This window comes from Rhipicephalus microplus, chromosome 5, assembly GCF_043290135.1.
Source record: "Rhipicephalus microplus isolate Deutch F79 chromosome 5, USDA_Rmic, whole genome shotgun sequence".
NCBI classification, from domain to species: domain Eukaryota; kingdom Metazoa; phylum Arthropoda; class Arachnida; order Ixodida; family Ixodidae; genus Rhipicephalus; species Rhipicephalus microplus.
The window spans coordinates 50,189,931-50,210,924 of record NC_134704.1 but is presented as its reverse complement, the minus strand read 5'-3'; the positions used below and the strand labels follow the sequence as shown (position 1 = coordinate 50,210,924).

General features: G+C 43.3%; 1 protein-coding gene across 2 annotated transcripts in view; it reads right to left on the bottom strand.

Moving 5' to 3' along the window:
- The window catches only part of LOC119174580 (histone lysine demethylase PHF8), a 35,846-nt gene that overhangs the window by 6,734 nt on the left and 8,118 nt on the right, over positions 1 to 20,994 (bottom strand). The window contains exons 8-16 of one of the 2 annotated variants that reach the window (XM_037425557.2): positions 20,245 to 20,495; positions 10,628 to 10,734; positions 9,519 to 9,607; positions 9,093 to 9,179; positions 8,315 to 8,580; positions 6,474 to 6,790; positions 3,351 to 3,546; positions 2,733 to 3,043; positions 1,114 to 1,203 (exon numbers count right to left, since the gene is read on the bottom strand). In XM_037425557.2, coding sequence (XP_037281454.2) covers positions 1,114 to 1,203; positions 2,733 to 3,043; positions 3,351 to 3,546; positions 6,474 to 6,790; positions 8,315 to 8,580; positions 9,093 to 9,179; positions 9,519 to 9,607; positions 10,628 to 10,734; positions 20,245 to 20,495 — 1,714 coding nt within the window. The remainder of the gene's footprint in view (positions 1 to 1,113; positions 1,204 to 2,732; positions 3,044 to 3,350; positions 3,547 to 6,473; positions 6,791 to 8,314; positions 8,581 to 9,092; positions 9,180 to 9,518; positions 9,608 to 10,627; positions 10,735 to 20,244; positions 20,496 to 20,994) is intronic. The other variant, XM_037425558.2, reaches the window with a different exon arrangement.

Here is a 20,994-nt window from a genome sequence, read left to right as displayed (position 1 = left end):
AGGCTTGTGAGAGTTGCGGGCATAGCGGTAGCGTTCGTCACTCAACAGGAGTCCTCAAGAGGTAAGTGTAGAATGTCAGTATTGGGCTGATGACTATTTAACACAATCGTCCACAGTTTCCTTCCGAAAAAATAAAGTTTACCATCAATCCCAGTTTTAGGCACACGGCAGGCCCAACGTGTCATGGTGGCTTTCAGCTGCCGTCACCAGTAGAGAACACAAAACTCGTAGACTCTGAAGGGCATACTGGCGGCCCTGTTGCCGTTGTTTGGTGCATGATCTATCACTTTTAATTTGAAAGCAGCCGTGTAGCTTCAGTATCGCTCCATAATGTGACGAGATTACCGACACAACATACAAAACACGCCGCAACGCGTACTTGCCACTTTGGCTTGGCTTGGATTGGATTGAATCTCCGTGCAATAATAGCGCGCTTGATGCTTAAGAGATGACGCCAGATGACGTGCACTATCATCATCAGAGGCTGGAACGAGCAGACGACATTATTGCGGCAGTTTTCGGGGGTGCGATAATTACTAGAGGAGAAAAGAAATCCTATTTTTGTTGGGTGATGTGGGGGGTGCGAGAATTATGCGAGTGCGAAGATTATGCAAGCAAATACGGTGTACTGTATTGTAGGATGAAACAATGTAATCACTATTGGCGCTCGCACTTCCTCTTATTTTGACTACGGCGCCTCGAGTCTCCGCAATGCGGATACCGCGAGTTCCTATAAATGAAGGTGGCTTTGTGAGATGGGGTTGCAAATCATATCCAGTGGATAGTTTATTGTTATGTAACGGTTTACACACATGTGCAGATTCCATCCGGCACCCGGTAGCACGGCAACATAGAGAAGTATACTTACAAGCTAAAGCCCCTATTTACTCGGGTAATTCGCACACGTGTAAATGCAGTCTTGGGCAGAACGGTGCAGTAACGACACGGCACACCAAACTTTGAGAATAAAACTGGGGCGGCAATCGTCATTGCCTTATTTCATGTTGCCGTGTTACTAGCAGTTTGGCAGGTTACTAAACTTTTCATCACTACATTGGCACAATTAGAAGAATAATGGTACGACAAAGCTCTTAAAAAGTATGCAATTCAAACCTTTGGGATTCCAGGCCTCATCTCGCTTGGATCGCCCTCGAGGTTTGAACACGCGAAGTTCGTCATCCGAGGCTTCCAGTCCAGGGTATACTGGAATACATTAAGGGTGCCAATATGAGACAATTCTCAGCAGGTGAATGCCACTCTTAGTTTTTTTTTTTTCATACGCAACTCTTGTTAATACATAGGCAGCACACCTGAACCTGGTAAAATGTTCCAAAAGCCGAATAAATTCGCAACTGCTAAATGTCGATTCCGACTCAACACACACGACTCAACACACACGACTCAACACACACGAAGTGACAGACATTCTGCCACCTATGCAGGTGGCTTCCTCAGTATACACTGGCAAAAAAAAAAAAAAAAACAAGCAGAGGTAGGTATACTGAGGATGTCATTAGCACAGGTGGCGAAACATTCATGTCATACTTTATAAAGAGAAAAACAATTTCTTTCGAATCGGTAAATTACTCTTTCACAAAATCAAAATCACCACGCTTGATGCAGAAAGACACTTGGCAAGTGAAAAAAAATGAACAGGAAGAAAATGAAAGTGATAATACCACCTCAAAATTTACACAGTGATCTCCATAATCTCATATATTAGGACACCTCTTACGGCCTGCATAGTTCGAAAACGGTAGAAATGAAGTACACTATCATCTGAGGAAGCGAGAGACTTGATATACCAAGTGTTTTATGAGTGAACGTTACTAAAACATCTAAATACAAATTGAAATCTGTGTCACGTGTGTAGATTTCAGTGTGAAATTTAAATATGAAACTTTGGTCTAGATTTTTTTCCAATATGTAGTATTAATTAACCTCTTATAATGTAACATTATTAAAGTTTTGAGAGTAAAGTTGATCAATATAAACAAACAATACTCAGTACACTGTCGCCCTACCCTTTCGGCACTGCTCTGCCCTCCTGCAGAAATTTGTTTTTCAGTGTTTTTTTTTTTGCATGTTACGTAAAAACTATGTGCTTGCAATACAGCAGGATGCTCAGCAGGTTGTGTAAACAATTCGTTGAACATTATCTCTTCAAATTAAAGCTTGCACCTGTTCCAAGCAATCTACAAGCAAATAACTAATAAACAAAATAGTTAGTTAATTCAATAAGGAGCCAATACTACACACTTTCATTTGAGTTCAAATTCATCAAAAACTCCTAGACTTCTTCGTTCACTAAATCACATGCCTTGGCATGCTCCCTTGTTATGGCTGCACTGTTGAGAAACTGACAACTGCGAACCAATCTGGCTGTACTAACATTTTATGTGTCAAAAATTTTCCAGCAAGTTATATTTGTTTATATGGTCCATAGATGATAAGACATAAACACCTGTTGCTAGACATTATTCGCAAATTATGGAGAGTGGTTCAGAGGCGCTAAACCAGTGTACATGGGATTGGCAGTGCTTGAGTGTGTGTGGTTGTACGAGTTATCTCAGGATTGGCAGAGAAAGGGTTAATAATTGTCAAGTCAGAGGTAAACTTTATGAACACACCAGATCAGTGTCTCTTACAAAAGGGTTCGACTGTAGTAATGGCAAGAGATTTATCACTGATGGCAACAGGACTGATGTCAGCAGTACTGACAAGCCACTCACCATAGTCGTCATCCGCATGACACTCCTTGAGGAGAGATTCCTCAAGATCTTCTTCCTCACCGGATCGCATCCGGGAGGCAGCAGAGCTGAAGGGCGTAGGCCGCTTGTGCGTGGGCGTCGGATTGATCCTACTACGCGCTCCGGCCAACCCTAGCGCCAGGCCTGTGCTTAACGGACCTCCCTCGAGGAGCTCCTGCGCCGTGGGGCCCATCGGTCCACCCCCATCGCACGGACCGAAGGTGAACGCACTCTTCGACATAGACAGCATGCCCTGGATAGCATCTCGTGTCGACGGCGATGCTCGACCGCCCCTACGAATGCGAACAATAAGCAAATCCTTAAATTCAAACTAGGCTCTACTTTAGGGGAAACGTGAATTTCTCAGCCTGTAAGCCCTCAATAGAGCATCAGTTTTCTGAAAAGGCTGCATACAAACACTTGTGCGACCGGCGCATCTTCTATGGCTCTATTTATGTACACCCACAATTTTGCACACTCGCAGGCTGCTGGTTTCTTCACAAACTATGCTGCCATCACGAAAGTCCAACTAGTAGAAGCTTTGCTTAAGTATAGTGAAGCGGCACAGATTACACAGTGAGTATACAAGAAAGCACTGACCCCAACTCTTCTTCAAGGCTGACTCTTGTGCTGTCAGTGTCCAGGGCAATGCTGGACGCCAGCAGAAGGTCGTCGATGGTTCCATTCTTCGGCACGTCGGCAGTGTCCTCTCCGGTCGCCGACTTGGGAACCACGGCTGCACCGGCAGCCTTGTTGTTCACTGCAGGCTTCTTTTCCACTTTGGACTTGCCATTGACTGCACAGAGCGAGATCAAGCTCATCAAAAGAGAGCCCTGGAAACACGCCTTTTACAAATTAAGTGATCGGTACTGGTATACCCATAAAAGAGAAGCATTTCAATGTCAGAAAAGTAACAGTGGGTTAGAGTCAAGCATGAACAGAAGGAAACAATTGTGCAGCGCTGCTAATTACTTGAAATTGTGACGTACAGTAGTGATATGAGTGAGTGCTCTGAGCACATGCTCATGTCACGCCTACAAAAATTTTAGAGTACAAGCCATCAGAGAACGACTTTCAAACTTGTGTGAGAGTCTTTCAGTAGGTCTATTGAGACATGCTGCTAAGACACTCATTTGGGAGCTCCGCTCATGTGCAATTGTTCTTGTCATCGTTATGACACATGTTTAGAGCTCATAGATTTAAATGCAATATCAAAACATTTAATATGATGACTGATACGTGCAATTGCGCAAGATAACCACGTCAAGTTGATACAGATCTGGCCACTATAGGTAGTGTAGGCTCTAAGGTAAGTGCATGAATTGAATTAATGCCTACATGACACAAACTTGAAGAAAGTGGAAACAAAAAGCTATACGCATTACCTAGCCCTAAATCCCTCCGTTTCAATCGATGAACACCGTACATGTAAGAGCATGCTCTTATTGCAGCCACCATGCAACAATACAAGAGACACTCTGATGCATTCATTTTCCCTAAAGACAAGCTGTCAGATATGCCGTAGCAAGTGCATCATACATCCATCATACAGCTCTATTTTCTTTTTCACAACACAAAGTCGGCTGGCCGCGTATGGCCAAGATATAATGCCACAAGTATGGCTATGAAGCCCCTATAACCGTTATTGCAATAAGAATCGCCGAACAGATCAGACGAGCACCTGTTAGTCCCCTTCCCATTTCATATTGTTACACGACATCGGCAACGAGAGAGCATCAGGTAGATGACGAAGACGATGAATGCGATCGCGCTCATGTTGTTGTTGCTGTTGTTCTTCCATCTTGGCTGCAGCTGCCTCTGACTTTCCCTGTATATTTTTTAAATATATTTATTTCATTCATTCTCTCACCCCCATCACATTTGGTGGAGGTGCGGGGTACAACACGATATAACGGAGTGGCCAATGTTTGGACTTTTCCATCATAGAAAACCAGGGAACCGCTCCTGCCGAGGCGACTACAACAACAACTATTGTCCTTCCGCAGGTAAAAGATCCTGGCACGTTCTGTGGCACTGATGTTGTCGACATTGAAGAATGGTTGCCAGAAGGTACAAGTAAGAATTACCGCTGGGATCAAACTCTTATGTTGGCCAACATCCTGTTCTACTTGAAAGGAACAGCGAAAGTGCGGTTCGAGAACCACGAAGAAGAAATTGGAAGCTGGGATGCATGCAAGGAAAAGATGCGCGCCCTTTTCGGCAAGTCTGCAAGTAGAAAGGCAGCGGCCAAGAAGGAGTTGGCATCTCGTGCGCAAATGTCAGCAGAGTCCTACGTGACTTACATACAGGACGTGCTCGCCCTTTGCCGAAAAGCAGACAATGGCATGGAAGAAACCGAGAAAGTAGCACGCATATTGAAAGGCATTGCAGATGATGCGTTCAACCTTCTCATATGCAAGGACTGCAACACGGTCGATGCCATCATCAAGGAGTGCCAGCGTTTTGAGGCCACAAAAAGTTGACGTATCGCCTACCATTTCACTCGACTGGCAAACAACAGCAACAACAACACGAGCGCGATCGCATTCATCATCTTCGTCGTCTACCTGATTCTCTCTCGTTGCTGATGTCGTCTAAACATAACACATTTTCTCATGTTCTTATATATTCTCACGTTCAGTTTCATTTCAACGGCACTGTAATGCAACAGAGTCAGAGTGAAGAGAAGATGCTTTAGTGTATTCACAGTTACTTTTCAGAAGAATGTATCAGTTTTACAGATCATCCTGTACTGAACGCCGCCGACTAGGAGAATATCCCGAGAGGGGGAGAAAACTTGGTGCTTGCTTGCGTTTTTGAAACTTTTGAACAATGGTAGTGTCAGTAAGGCTCAACCACAGGCACAGTATTTGTCTGCGCATTAAGAAAAATGCACACCCACAAGTGGGGTTCTCTTATTCAAGAGTACGTACATTCTCATACTAGTACGACGCACACAATTTTCACTGAGCACACAGGAATGCTCCTTGAAGTGAAGAAGAAGTTTGTCAAAGATATGTGATTGCAAAACGTCTCACCCGATGTCTCTTCAAGACATTTGTTCGTCCGCGGTGTGTTTCCTCAAGCCGTTCCCGCAGGTCCCCAATAAAGTTCTCTCAAGAACTATACTCGGCGACAACTTTTCTTGACAGCACTGTGGAACCTACAGTACCAAAGCACATGCCTGCTACCGTGACAAAAATAGTACTAATGTATACTGATAATTTTGTCATTTGCATAGGGAAAATAAGTGCTGCTTCATGTATCATGAGAATCAAACAGTTGGAGAAAGTTGTGCGTAAAATACAGTTATTGTTCTCTTTGCAAGAATGCCTTCATCTTCCCATTTCTTAGACGACACACTTGTATTACAGAGAAAGCATGGCATCTATGATGTAGTGGGTCAGCTTGCGTTTGCAAACACACTGTTTAGATCTCAAAGTAAAATATACTCTTATTACCAATCTAAAATGCACACTGAGCTATCGAAATGTTTCTCCTAATCACATTTTCGTGAGTATGGTTTTTCAAACACATTAACGATGAGAGCAAGCAAGACCTAAATCAGCCGCAAGCTGCCATATTACTTGCAATGCAACACAATTGTGGGGAAGCCCCGCCTCCATAGCCTTCGCTCCAATGTCAAGATAAGTTGTCGCCAAATACAGAGGGGACCCGCGAGGCACACAACTGAGAAACACCGTAAAAAAAGAATTAACTAACATGAAAGCCGAAGCTTGAGAGAACCTTGCTTGGTGTCCGGGGACTCCATGACGGAGGAAGACGTGGTGCCAGCTGCGGCTGCTGCTGCCGCCGCCGCAAAGTTGCCCATGGAGGCGTTGTTGCTAAACGTGGAGATGGGCGGCAGGGCAGGCGTGGCGGGAACGGCCACGGCCCGCTGGTACGAGCGACGCGGCTGCGGCGGTGGATTCTCGTCTACCACCAGGCCGTCATCGTCCGAGTCATTGAAGTCGTACACCGACTCCTTGTGCAACGGTGTCACAGGTGGCGGTGCCGGGGCAGGTTTCTCCTGTTTCACACTGAGAGGGGAGGGGGCGGGACAATTCAAAACAAGGCTACAGTTGACCTGGAAGAACGGAAAAGCACATAGCCGTTCATCCATGTTGGGCACCAGTTTCTCAGGTAATGTCAATCGTGGTGATGGCGATGCAAGTCATGGTGATGTGTGATGATAGTGCTACGAGGCGGCAGTGCTACACGACAGCAATGCGTGATGGTAGGGCTATATGTGAACAGATAGTGATTCACAAGTTAAAAATTTAGATAGCCAATACAATAAAACCTCATTATAACGAATCGGGATATAACAAACTAATGGATATAACGAAGCAATTGTGATTGCCCTTGAAATTCCCCTTGAATTGTGATGCCCTTGAGACTCCCATGTATTGCCGAAATTTCCTCACAATCGATATAACGAACCATTTTTTGTCCACAATGAAAAGTTACTGATCATTTTGGTATACGTCAATTCAATATTTTATTCCACGTGGTGGTTTACGTCTTATCACGGCTGCGGTAATGCGAAACTCAGGCCTTGCGCTCCCCAGGAGCCGCCTGCCAACACGCGTGTGGGAGCGAGTCTCCCTGCCTCCCCTTTCCTCAGGAAATAATGGACTCCCCCACGCAGAACTCTCGCGTCAGCTGGCCTCCCTTCTCCTGTAGAACTCGTTGACCCGCCCGCGCATCTGACCTCCTTCTCCCCTTCTGCTCCGCGCTGGGACAGCAGAAATTGTGGCTTTCTTGCTTGTCGTTAGCTGTAGAAGAGCAACACTACCTCTATAGGTTTCATCTGTTTCTACCGCTAGACACGAGATAGACATTGGCAGCGACAAATGTAAGCGCAAAAATATAACAATTGAGCGGAAGTCGGCAATGTTGAAAACTCTTGAATCTGGTATCAAGAAAAAAAAATGGCCAAAGATTTTGGTGCTGTCGCTGCTGGCGACCAGGCCCAGACATCACGGGACACTCTCCTTGACCCCAGCAATGTGCCTGACTGCCGAAGAGTCACATGTGGAAATAGTGCCCGCGGTGACGGTTGTGCATTACGACAGTGACAAATGTGTCAATAACCCGGAGCCTAATGTTGGTGAACCCGACGTATTGACGCCTGTGCAAATGCTGGATGCGACAGACCTGCTGTGCCACTTTCTTCGTGCTTACGATGTTGCCGAGGATGGACTTGAAATAGCTGCTGCAGCTGAAAAAGCAGTCATTTGCGTGAGGAAGAGTCAACAAAAGTTATAAAGGACTATTTTTCTTTGAAGTGATCTGCCAGCTGGTGTGCTGAATTTGGCTAAAATAAAGTACATTGATCTTCATTATTTGCTATTTTTCCGCCTTTCGACGGCTATTTTTCTCTGCGCAGCGGGCTACTGTGACATTCGTTAGTCAGTACATTCTTTCTTGCTGGCTAATTGCCGGTAGAAATGAATATTGGCTATAAAAACTAATAGTTATAACGAAGTAATTACGACTCCCCCTTCAACTTCATTATAACGAGGTTTGACTGTAATTGCTTTTTTCTTTTACGCTCTTACCTTTGTGCCTTTTTCGCGGCTGTTGCTGCCCTGGCCTTGAGGCCGCCGGTGCCTTTGCCCTTTGCCTTGCCTTTGGCCTTGACGGGCAGCTTAACCTTGATATTTATGCCCTGTGGGGCAGCCCCACCGGTGTCTCGTATGGGTGGCGTCACATTTTCCTGCACGTTGGCAACGGCAGCAGCAGCCACCGCCTTGGCCCCCTTTGCGGCTCCCTGTTTGCCCTTCTTGGTCTCTTTCTCGGCCTTGACCTTGCCACTCAGTTTCTTCTGCACATGAAAAAAAGAGTCGGAAAGAATAGTGGGCCCATCGAAGTGAAAGCCACGAGTGACAAGAGGCACAAAATAGTATTCCCAAATTGAAGGGAAGAAGGTACATTTAAGGGCTCAATTTCTTTGTTAGACACAATATTAATGAGATCTAAGACAATCTTATTAAGATCTAAGACAAGTGATGCCTTCCCATCGTCACCTTAAGAGGAGCACAAAGCAAATCCAGCATTCGATAGAGACTGCAGGACCCCTACTCTCTTCTAGCAGTTCAAGTTGGCTAACTTCGCCATACGCATTCTGCCAGATACGTTTGCAAGTGAATACTTAAGGCTGAAGCTCAGGAAGTCGTACTTCCAAATCAAAAGCAGTCTCTGCAAACTGGTTCGAAGACTCACCATTTCACTGAATCCCAAGTGATGGCGTGACAATCGCAGGCAAAGCTAGTGCTTTCCATGGGAACGTGCACACTTACATCCTTCCTTAATTTTCGTTTTTTAGACTTCACTTACCTCTGCTGCTCTGACTTCCTTGGCCATATCTTTCAGAAGCTTGGGTACATTGATCCCACTTGGAATTACATCCAATTTACAATTGGGCTGGAAGAAAAAGAATCAAACATTTGCATCCCTTCGATGTTAATCAAGAAACCTCCAGGAAGTTGGTTCCATCGACAGCATCTTTACTTACAGTGAAAACAAATTCATAGGTGCATATAACAACATAACACAATTGCTCAAGTAATGTCTCTCTCTTCCTCGGTCCCTATTCATTCGTTCACGCTATAAAAAAAGATGCAGTTGAGTCGACTAGTCCACCTGGCTGCTTGTATTTCAATTGATTCTATGAAGCACCAGTGAGTTAATAGAGAAAAAAAAAAAAAAAACGTAAGTCTAAACCAAAGTTTAGGAGAATTTCCGGCAGAGCATGCCTCTCACCTCTTGAGTCCAGTTTTTGAGTGCGGTCATCAAGGCCTTTGCTCCAACAATCAGAAAGCTCGGAGGTTTGAACTCAGATGCTGTTGCACCTGAAACAATTTTACGCAACGTAACATGTCTTGCCGAGGTGCCTGGACAGTTGAAAATTCGACTTGTGGTATTGTGTTGAATTGGGCTACGCATTTCTAAAATTGAATGATAATAATTGTTGGGGTATAATGTCTCAAAAGCACAATATGATAATGAGCGATGCCCTGGGACGGTTCCAGAAATTTCGACCACCTGGGGTTCTTTAATGAGCACCTAAATTGAAGTAACTTGGCCCCAAGCATTTTTCCCATCTTCAGAGATGCGGCCACCACAGCCGAAATTTGATCCTGCGACCTTACAGTCAGCAGTAGTCGATTGAACTTGAAAGAAAAACAGTTCTAGCAACAAAACAAAGACAGATGGCCAACAAAAATGGTGAAGATATAGTTGGACTGTTTACATCATTCCCCATTGATAAAGTTGAGTGCAGAAATCAGGCATTTATTATTGATTTATGCACTTGTAATTACCAAACGGGAAAAATACATACGATGTAAACAGCAAATGCAACAAGTTCAAGTCTGTACATGTCTGCAACTGACCTTTACGCATTACACCTCCATTGAAATGTTCCACGTGCAATTCCAATGAGTATTGGGAAACTACTTAAACTCCAACCAAAAAGTATGTGAAGATGCGTAAACCCGACGTTTCGGAACCAGCTTTGTTCCTTCATCAGAGGAGACAGGGGCTACGTTGCAGCAACGTCTTCAAAGCACTCGCAGGGCGGTTAATGAACCCTCCTCCCTCTCTCTCTCTCTCCCATTTTGCCGCAAAGCGTAGTCCGTGTGTATACACTAGGGCCAATGAGTATGCATGACTTCTGTATAATTTTAGGGAGTATATTTGTACTTTATAAAAGTTCTATAAAATTTCTACAATAATCCTACGGACAACACATGGATACTATTGGAGTGCATACGGAACATTTTAATAAGGTAACCCACACAATTCACTGCATCATATCGCTTAACCAGACGACGTCGACAAAGAGCAAATGGAGATGAGGAGCTACTCACTTCTAAGCTGTTCGATGACGTACGATGCGGCAAACCAGTGGGTCGTCTCAAACGAGGGGAACTTGTACTTGTGCGGGGCATCAATTCTCTTCTCTAATTCATACACTCTGAAAGATAGAGAAGAAAAATGAAGGGAGACCACTGTGAGTTTTACACAGTTACAAAAAAATTCAACAGATCCCATGCGGTGTGTAATTCTGTTCAGTGCAAGGCAGTTGGTAAGAAGTTGTATATACCTGCATTTTTTTTTTGTACATGAAGCAGAGTGTCTCAAGCTGGATTGACCTGCATTTATAAATGCAGTAACTGTGTGCACATTGTGGGTTTACCAAGAACGTCAACTACACTGCTATTCAAAGGGCACCTTTGAGGTAATATCGGCAATCACGTTAGATCATGGACGTCAGTTTTATCGAAACGAAGTGCACTTTACGGAGCAAGGTAAGCATAAAACGTAACATTTATTAAGGTTCATAGGTGTGGGCAGAAGTCTACATCAGGTTGGGGGGAGAAGGCTCATTGCTGTGCCACCCCCTTCTATGTCAAAGCATAGAGCAGATATCGCCCCCCCCCCCCCCTCATGGGCACACCTGGTGCTCTTTTTCATTGTAAACTCCAAGAACGCACAAAACATACGTAGAATAAGCGTAGAATATGCACAGCGGCCAATTTCAGTCCCTGATTTTATTAAACCGTTTCTTCCTGCTAACTGTGCAATTCTTTACACACAACAAGATGCACAACAAGATCAAGATGCTTGAGGAACACAAAGTGGGATGTCAAGGGCCAATTTCGTTTAAGGGGAGATGCTACTCCAAGACACTTTTTCTTAAATATTCACCCTAGAACAATGAAACGTGAGCTGTTTATGGAACTTTTCATGGTGATTAGAGTATATAATTAGTTTTCTCGCAAGTTGCACACTTTTAGCTCTGCAACATGACAAAGTGAAAAACTTAGCCTTTTGGCCCCCCCCTCTTTTCATTCCTGAACTTCCGTATTTTTTACCCCTCATAGTTCATAATGTTTGAAATAAAGTGTAGAATGCAAATAACTAATTAAAAAGCACATATAAAATATGTAATACACGTGAGAAATAATAGACGTAAAAAGTCCACATTCTCACCTACCCTAGAAAAGGTTTACATACAATTTTTTAATTATACAATAAAATATTGGAATTTAAAGCAGATAATTGCATTTGTCATACTTTGGAAAAAATTTGAGAAAAATTTCATGCAGATCCGAGCTCTAGAAGTGCACAAAAAAGGAGGGGCACATTGGAAAAAATGGCAAAATTTGTGTTTTGAGAAAAACGAGTTTTAGAGTTAAAATTGAGTTTTTATTTATGAAAGATATGATTATTGCTGATTAAATTTGCACAACAAAAGGAACAATCCTTCTTGTAGTGGCCACTGCGACTAAAATACGCCAGCACCATGAGTTTGTCCCTCTCGTCTTCTTCGAGGCGACTCCTCACAGACATTGCGCTCACAGACAGGGCCATGAAACGCTTGCCAATCTTCCGCTCCATCTGGCAGAGCCTTGTGCCAACTCCAAGCTAGGAAGAAGTTCGACAGGACTGCGAAATCCAAACTAAGTCCAGTGTCATGCCATTTTGTGGCTATGTTTGTACTGCATACCGTCGTACATAATGGCAATGTCCTCCCTGCTAAGTTCTCTCACTGCGAGCTCTTTTGACCTCGCAAGATTGGCGCTGACGTCATCCATTGCCGCATTACGAACTTTCTGGCTGATGGGTGTGAATAACTTTTGACGCATGGCTTTTGCAAGCCAACAAACTAACTGCTGCAAATCTGACCAGCTGCTCGTAGCCTATTCCTACAGAGCACACCGCACAACGGCTTTCACTTTCGAGCAATTCCTTTTTTCATTCATAACGGAGATAATTACATGAGAAAAGCATAGTTCAGCTGTGCTGTTCGACAAGACATGGACCCCGCAAATAGGTTTCACAGCACATACAGACGTGCAGCGGCCAATGGCGGTCCCCGATCCGTAGCACGTGATAAGCCAGTCGCAGCGCTCGAAAAACGTGCAGAAGCATGTTTCTTTTTATTATTTCTTGCGCTGCATCAGCGAGAGAAACTGTTGCTATTTGAAGAGTGAGGCTAGACTCTTCGACTTATGCGATCAACAATGGTCAGCGGCGGTGCATTATCGGCGGCAGGGTGCTCGAAGACTGCACACTTTGGACCTTTTAACAGGAACCTTGTGCTCTTTAGATACAATTTTAAAGCATTTCCAGTTAAGTCTCAATCTGTATTTTTTTTTCATAACAGTAGAGGTACTAATCTTATCAAAACAGGCGAAAATAAAAAATCGGTAATTTTGAAAAAAAAACTTGCGTTTTTCGACCCGCATCTCCCTTTAAAGGGGCCCTGCAACACTTTTTGAGCATGGTCAGAAAATGCTGCTGATCAGTAGTAGAGGTTCCAGACAACACGCAAGCCTGGAATTCACAATAAATGATCAAAGTCAGCTATAAATTGCTTTCTTTTCTCTCGGCAAATCACGCAATATGCACAAAAATCACACGTAGCAAGCCCATCTATCAGCCATTGGCTGATTTGAACATGGCGCGCTCACTCGTTACAGAAATCGCAGCAGGAGACCGCTACTTGTCCACGCGTGCACACCTGATCACACTGAAAAAGCCGGGCATTCGAAGAAAAAAAAAGAGAAAAAGTGCTCAAGGTCACATGGAGCGCGCGACGTTTCTCTGTGGCCCTGCCATCCCTCCCTGCTTAGCTTCCAGCGCTTATGTCGGGACCAGAGAAGAGAGAATGCGATTGCAGCGTGTGAAAAATCTTTGTAACTCTGCTCGTACTGGAGGGGCTCTTAAAATTTTTGCGCCGTTGAATTTGTGAGGCAATAGGCTCTTCCATTTAGTTCATTCCATGGTTACATGAAAAAGTGTTTCAGGGCCCCTTTAAGTTCGGCGCTTAGTAGTCATGCCATCAAAAATTACACGGAAAACATGGCCACTAATTGTGCAGCCGCAAAGGAATTGGCAACCTGTGGTGGGAGCGCTAACCCATTGCGTGCAGGGTGGCCAAAAAAGAAAATGAAGCTTACAAAAGATCAAGCGAAAAAATTTATGAGCCATTCCACCTTGTGAAGATGGTTGACCAGGCAAGTTGTGTAGTGCGCTGGTTTATTTATTTTCATTACTTTACTTGGGCACTTACGATTCTTGAATTCAGCATATATACACCTTTTAGGAATTCCACCTGGCTTTGTGAGCGCCGTAAGTGCGACATACAGGTTATTTATGTATTTCATATTGATTTATTTATGCATTTGTTCAATAGCTGACTAATTAATTATTTATACTTTCCTGTTTATTTATTTACTTATTTACTCCTTCGGTGATTGCCTTTAGGGGACCAGTCAAGAGTAGTGGGGTATGCCCAGCTTACGTGGCACATTCCTGCAAGAATATTCTGTTTAGTAGATAATTTTTGACTAGGTAACACCCACACCCCACAGGCACAAGAATCGCATCAAGCCGTTAACCTTTTGAGGGTTCTCGCCGTGTATGTACGGCATTGCCTGCATGTTTAAAACGCATGCCTTTTTCGATACAATTTCTCTTGCTTGGCATGTGCTACCAACCTGCACGGTGCCTTTCGCTTGTGCATTCGAACTCATCTGCGTAGCACGGCTGGTTTTGGCTTTGTCCTTCGGTGCTTATCCCTTCACGCACTCACAAGGCTAATGGTTGCATGGTTTCTAATTTCGAAAAGGGTGACCACTTGTGATTTTCTAATTGTTTCTGAGAGTGCGATTACATCCGTTTTCATGCAGTGCTAAATTACACAAACACTGCCGCCGCCCTCGTTGCGTTTCCTGTTTTGGAGACTGTGAAAAAACTAACTTCATCTCGTTGGTTATTAGACAAAGGGTGACCGTATTTACTCGCATAGTGGTCCTTGAAAAAAGAAAAAAACATTTAAAAGAATTTATCTATTCATTTTATTTCGGTGGGACAGCAAGTGCCTTTGACGATCGATACAATGTTAAATAAAGCCATTATATCACAAAATAACAACACAATAAAAACCAAAGCATAGTTTCGCAACGACACTAAACGATTGCGAGCAGCGCGAACGCGGACAACGTCAATCAAAATTTAAAAGTAGTGCTTTTTGCGGCAGAGCATCATCTGTTGAATGCAGGAGAAATCTCAACATAAGCACAGCAGCACGAGAACAAAGCAGAAAACAAAGTGCATGGCCTCTGAGATGGGGGTCGCGCATCGTAGAAACACGCCACGTGCCTGCCGTTTTGGAGGCCATGCAAAGTGTTACCGAGCCCATCGTGCCAACAGCGCATCGCCCGAAATGTTTGTGCGCCGCCATCCGAAGCTGTGTTTATGTTGTCGGGTTTGTCGTAGTGAACTTAGTTGGTGGCAGGAAAGGGGGGGGGGGGGCAGTTGCGCACACACCTGCTGCACAAGGCGTGTTAGGCCTGTATGCTCGCTACACAGCTGATTTTAGTATTAAAGTTTGTTAAAGTTTGGAGCATGGGAACCGAGCGGCTCGACGGCACTTTGCCGTCGATCTGTGTGCATTCATTACGGGAGAAAACAAGAGCTTCAGGCTGCAAAAAGATTCTTCACGCATTTCACAGGCCAAAAAAGACAAAACCATCATGGGACACTTTCACTGTTATAACTCCCGTGACTTTTTTTTTTCTTGCATAATAAACACTCCCCCCCAAATTGGCGTCATACTTTCGTGAAAGAAAGGTGGGTTCATTATGCGGGTAAATACGGTATTATAGCTTTTTCATTCGTTTCGCCTTCCGGATAGGTGCACAACCACAGTTTTCTTCCGTGCGCTCACTCGAACAGTTCCCTTACACAACAGAAGTGTGTGCCAGTTGCTGTGGTGCTAGGGAGTCGAGCGGCGATTCTTCTGATCTGGACTATTTACCTAGTGCCGAATCAGAATTTGATTCACTGTATGTCAGCTTATTCGACAAGGATTTATCAATTAAACGTTCAGACTCAGATGATGATGAAAGAGCGACATCTCAAAAGAGTGTGCAGCGAGACGATCTGGATCAAATCAAAGGTGACTAGGTATTCCTTAGCACTTAGTGTTAAAGCAAGAACCTTTTTTACAAGAAACGTGCCCTGATGTGCTTATTTTTAAATGTCTCTCAGCTTTGTTTGATACAATGCATAATTTTCTGTATAACCGGACGAGTGTTTATGGGGAGGGAGAGGGGGGGATTTTGCTTGATGTTACTGTGAATAAACCACACGAATGTTGCAACAAAAATAATTTTTTTGTCACTTTACAGTCCCTGCAAAATAATTTGAGACAATTTTTTTCTTAAAGGGTACTGATACCTTTTTTTCGGAGGAGAGTTTACTCTGCCATACAAATCTCCTGTATACATAGATGGTTCTGAGCTAGTGTGACGCTCAGCAAATGCTGATAAGATACTTTAATTTTATATTAAAGTGAATTTTCTCGTGGCGCACCGATTGACATTGTCACTAACTTGACGTAAGGCTACAGCACTAATCCTGGTGACTTCACGCAGAAGTCAGGCTAGTTGTGATGACATCAAGTACCAGAACACAAAAAACGGCAGCTTGCGCATTGCCTTCTCGATCGTCTACTCGCGCCGTGCGGTCATGCGGTCCCTGTTATCTAGCGTACCTGTGAAGCGAGCTAGCAGAGCCTAGAATAGTGTATGTGCCCGCAACTTAACGATATACGCTTATCAGAGGGCAAAGGAACCGTGCGATCTCAAATTTGTCGTCATGGCACCAATATTTTGCCCTGTGAAGTCTTGCACCAGTGACAATAAGTGCAAGTTCCATCGATTCCCGTCCGATCTGGCACAGAGGCCAGCATTGATTGACTTCGTGCACCGCGGCCGAGGCGGAGACTGGACGCCGAAGTGAAATTTACTGTACCACTGCACTTTACTCAGGATGTGTACACGCGCAACGTGCAGTTGCTGACCGACTTTGGATTTTCGACGAAGAACTTGCATCTTAAAGTGATGCCATTCCAATGTTGTGCCCCCATGCCGCAACTGTTGCCACATGTGCAGCGCGCAAGGCGCGGATGAGGATACTGATTCACTGCATTGAAAACAGTAAAATGGTAGAATATTTCTGACAGAAAAAAATTTTTTGGTCACATGGCTGCCTTCTGAACTTGCCGAAATGTTGTTTGGGTGTTATTTGTAGAAGAATTTATTTTAAAAGCACCGCTCCTTTTTATTTTAAAAGCACGGCTCCTCCTTTCGGTACCAAATTTCATCTACATGTTAAGTAAAGATTCTTGTGTAAGGTTTTTGAAGGTCAGTTACATTATTGCAATTTTACTGGCACAGACGCCTCCAAGAATTTAGCCAAAGTGTATTGTGTTTGCATTTTTTCTATTGCAGTAATGCACTTTGTATGAATATATGAGCAGTAAATACTTACTCCACAAAAGGTATATTTTGAGGAAAAAATATTTCTAGACCTCTCAAGCTGCCAAACTTTACGAAAAAAATCACAAAATTGGCAAAATTGTTATTTTTGTCCAAATTCACTGAATTTACACGATGTGATGGTCCAATTAAAACTCACCTTTATACCTAAATCAAAAGAAAATAAACAGTTCTTTTTATATGGCAAATCTTATCATCACAATTTTTGTTTTAAGGAAAAAAAAAAAAATTTTTTAACTTTTCCATCGACGCCAATGAGAAATTGCCAGGCGGCAGATGTCGTATGACCAAATGAGAAAATAGGCGCCAATGGGAAAGTTCAAAAATTATTTTCTTCCTTAAAACAAAAAATGTAATAATAAGAACTGTCATATAAAAACAACTGCTTATTTGGTTTTGATTTAGGTATAAAAGTGATTTTTAATTGGACCACCACATGGCAGAAATTGCGTCTCAATATGGAGAAAAGTGACAATTTCACGAAATTTGTTATTTTTTCACGTCAATTTTAGTAGCTTGAGAGGTATACAAATGTTTTTTCCTTAAAATATACCTTTTGTGGAATAAGAATTTACTACTCAGACATTCATACAAAGTGCAGTATTGCATTAGAAAAAACGCAAACATAATATATTTTGGCTAAATTTTTGGAAGTGTCTGTGCCAGTTAAAACTTCACTAATGTTACTAGGCATCAGACACCTTGCACGACAACCTTTAATTAACATGTAGACCAAATTTGGTACATAAATGAGGAGCAGTACTTTCACAATAAATTTTTCCACAAACAACACCAGAATGACATTCCAGGAAGTTCAGAAGGCAGCCATGTGACCAAAAAAATTTTCTCTCAGAAATATTCTAGCAGTTCACTGCTTTCAATGAAGTAAATCAGCAGAATTTTTTTCGAATACATTTGGGATGGTCACCAAAATGGCTGGGGCGTTTGACATGGAATAACCCGTGTGCAGATACTACCCGCATGGTGGCACAGCTCATACCATGTCGGGATGTAAGGGTATAGTAGGAACCGAAACTAGCTTTTAAAAGCATGGTGTAATTAATTCTCCCGAGCACACTTATGCTTACCGGTACACTTCCCATGCTCTCGGGGGCTTGGCCTATCATTTGACGCAAATAAACGATAAGTGAAAAATTTCGTGCTAGTACCCCTTTAGGTAGCACCACCAGAAAAATTTATTTCAGCCAAAAAAAAAAAAGAATTTTTGTATTGTATTTGGCAAAAAAAAAAAAAACAACTCGGACAGTTTAGGCTCCTGAATAACATTTCTTTCAGCTGAGCTGCCACACGTCTCCACTAAATGCCATTTGACCTGACGATGTCAATAACTGCAACTATTGAAGTGTGCAATTTCAGAGTAAAAATACTATGAGGAGCTTTTTTTCGAAATGGGCCAGATGCAAAACCGTAACTAGCTCCAATAAGGCTACAGGCACATACATACTCTGAACTTTCCAGTAAAAACATCACTAATAAATTAATGATAATAAGTAGTAGTTTATTTTTACTCTTTTAGAAAACGGTGAAGTGTGTAGCTGCAAACACAGCCTTATTTAGCTAGTTCCGGTTTGGGATTTGTCCCTTTTCAAGAAAAAGCTCCTCGTATATAAACATACATTTTCACAGCTATAAGCTACTTTCAGTAATAGTGAAATGTAACAGGAAGCTATCATATTCCGTTAGCTTGAGTTTGTTTTTGTCTTTTACAACATTTCAACCGACCACGATTTCGGCCATTGCACGTTGAATCCGAAGCCTCGAATTCGACATGGCGCCTGTCATGTCGTGATCGTTAAAATTCCCAAGTGAATTTCTTAGCGGTGAAACACGTAAATGACAGCTTTTTTGTTAAATGCCACGTATAAAATATTTTGGGCAAAATGGATGCTACTTTAAAAGTCTTATGTGTACGGCACTGAGCAAGCTTTGGCGTGGAGAGGACACACTTCTCAGTAAATGATGTTCTAGCGAAGCCATAAGGTGGGAAACGACATTTACGTGAATGCCATTTTCTTACTATGTGGCACTGCACAAATGGCATTAAATTTTGAAGCATTAGGAAATTAGGATGTCGATACCATTTTCTGTGCCAGTGAGGCAAGAGTATAACTGTTCACGGAGTTATGATGTTCATATTCCTTATTAATCTTAGGGTCACACTCGCATCAACCAAGTCGCCCAGTTCGCAAGCTGCCGTTTTGACTTCCATCTGGGTAGCCAAGGCCACTTTTTTTAAAACTTAGATGTAAACGCTATTCACGATGATGGCAATTATTTGTTGAGCAGGTAATTGCTTATTACGAATGGCCGAGTTATTACATACAGCATCTCTGGAAAAAAAAATCTGCGGACATTGAACTAGTTGTGCAAGACTGCAGAATTAGAGGAGCTGACCAGCACCTAGCTGGTGCATTTTCGGCTCCAGATAAGCAAACCAACAGTTACCTAGAATTTATTGGTTATTGATTATTTATGAATGAACTCTCAAATGGATATCGATGTTCCATTATACAGTAATGGTGTTGCTCCTTGTGATAGACCAAGCTCCTCCAAGCATTTTCCAGAATTTATTGCTTAGTGATCGATTAGCTATCGACTGGCCATTACAAAGTTCATTTTGCGCTAGGCTAAGCTCTATCAAGCATTTTCTAGAAATGATTGATAACTGATCGGTTACCAATCAGCTATTGATTAGTTACCTATTAGCTATCACATTGTATCTATTGCTAGACTAAGCTTAACTAGTCTCAATCAAGTTCAGCTTGAATTGGCCAGGCTCAACTAATCTCAACTTAGGCTATCAGGCCATGTTTTCGCAAACACTGCATGGTCCCATGGCGAGCTGATGATCAGACAACATAATGAAACGTACTGTAGCTGAAGGTCGATGTTGAAGCTGTGCAGACAGCTTGCCCCAAAGACCGTGAAGTCGGTGTGTAGACCTGAACAAGTGTCAATCAAGTTTAGCTTGAATTAGCCAGGCTTAACTGATCTCGACTTAGGCTACCTAGGCTATGCCAGGCCATGTACTTGCAAACACCGCATGGGTCAATGACAAGCTTAAACAGCTCCGCTGTTGATATATGATCAGACAACATGACGATACGCACTGTAGCTGAAGGCCGATGTTGAAGCTGTGCAGAAAGTTTCCCCCAAAGACCATGGAGTCGACGGATGTGTAGACCGCGTGTATCCAACCAGTCGGGATGAAGAGCGTCTGCCCGGCAGTGAGAGTGAGCCGGTAGCAGGCGTCCGCCTGGTCCCCGAAGAAAGTCTCACTCTGATTGGCCGAGGCCATGAAGTGCTCGTAGAGACTCAGGTTGGTTTGGGTGGGCCGTATGAGGTAGAATATCTTCTCCCCCTGTACAAAAATCATCATCATCAGCTTGAATACGCCCAATGCATGCAAAGGCCTTTCCCACGTTACACCAATGAACCCGATCCTGCGCTTGCTTTGGCAACGTGATCACCGCAACCTTCTTAATCTCCCCTACCCACCTAGCTCTATGTCTCACCTCTTGCGCACTTGCCTTCTCTTGAAATCCAGTTTGTTACTCTTAATGACCAGCGGTTATCCTGTCATCGCACCACATACACTGCCCATGCCTATTTATGAGGTTGCCAGGTATGGCTAGTTTGTGCCAGTTTGGCTACTTATTTTAGGCCCGTGGCGGCAGAAAAAAATGCCTCAGCTACTAGGCTACTTTTTGGCTTGATCGTTATTCCCTCAATTTCAGCTTAGTTATCAACACCTGTCTATTCCACGACTCACTTTGTTCTTTTCCTGTCCCTTAAGATTACACCTATGCTTTTTTCTTTCTGTGGCCCACTGCGTCATCCCAAGTCGAGTTTAAGCCTTC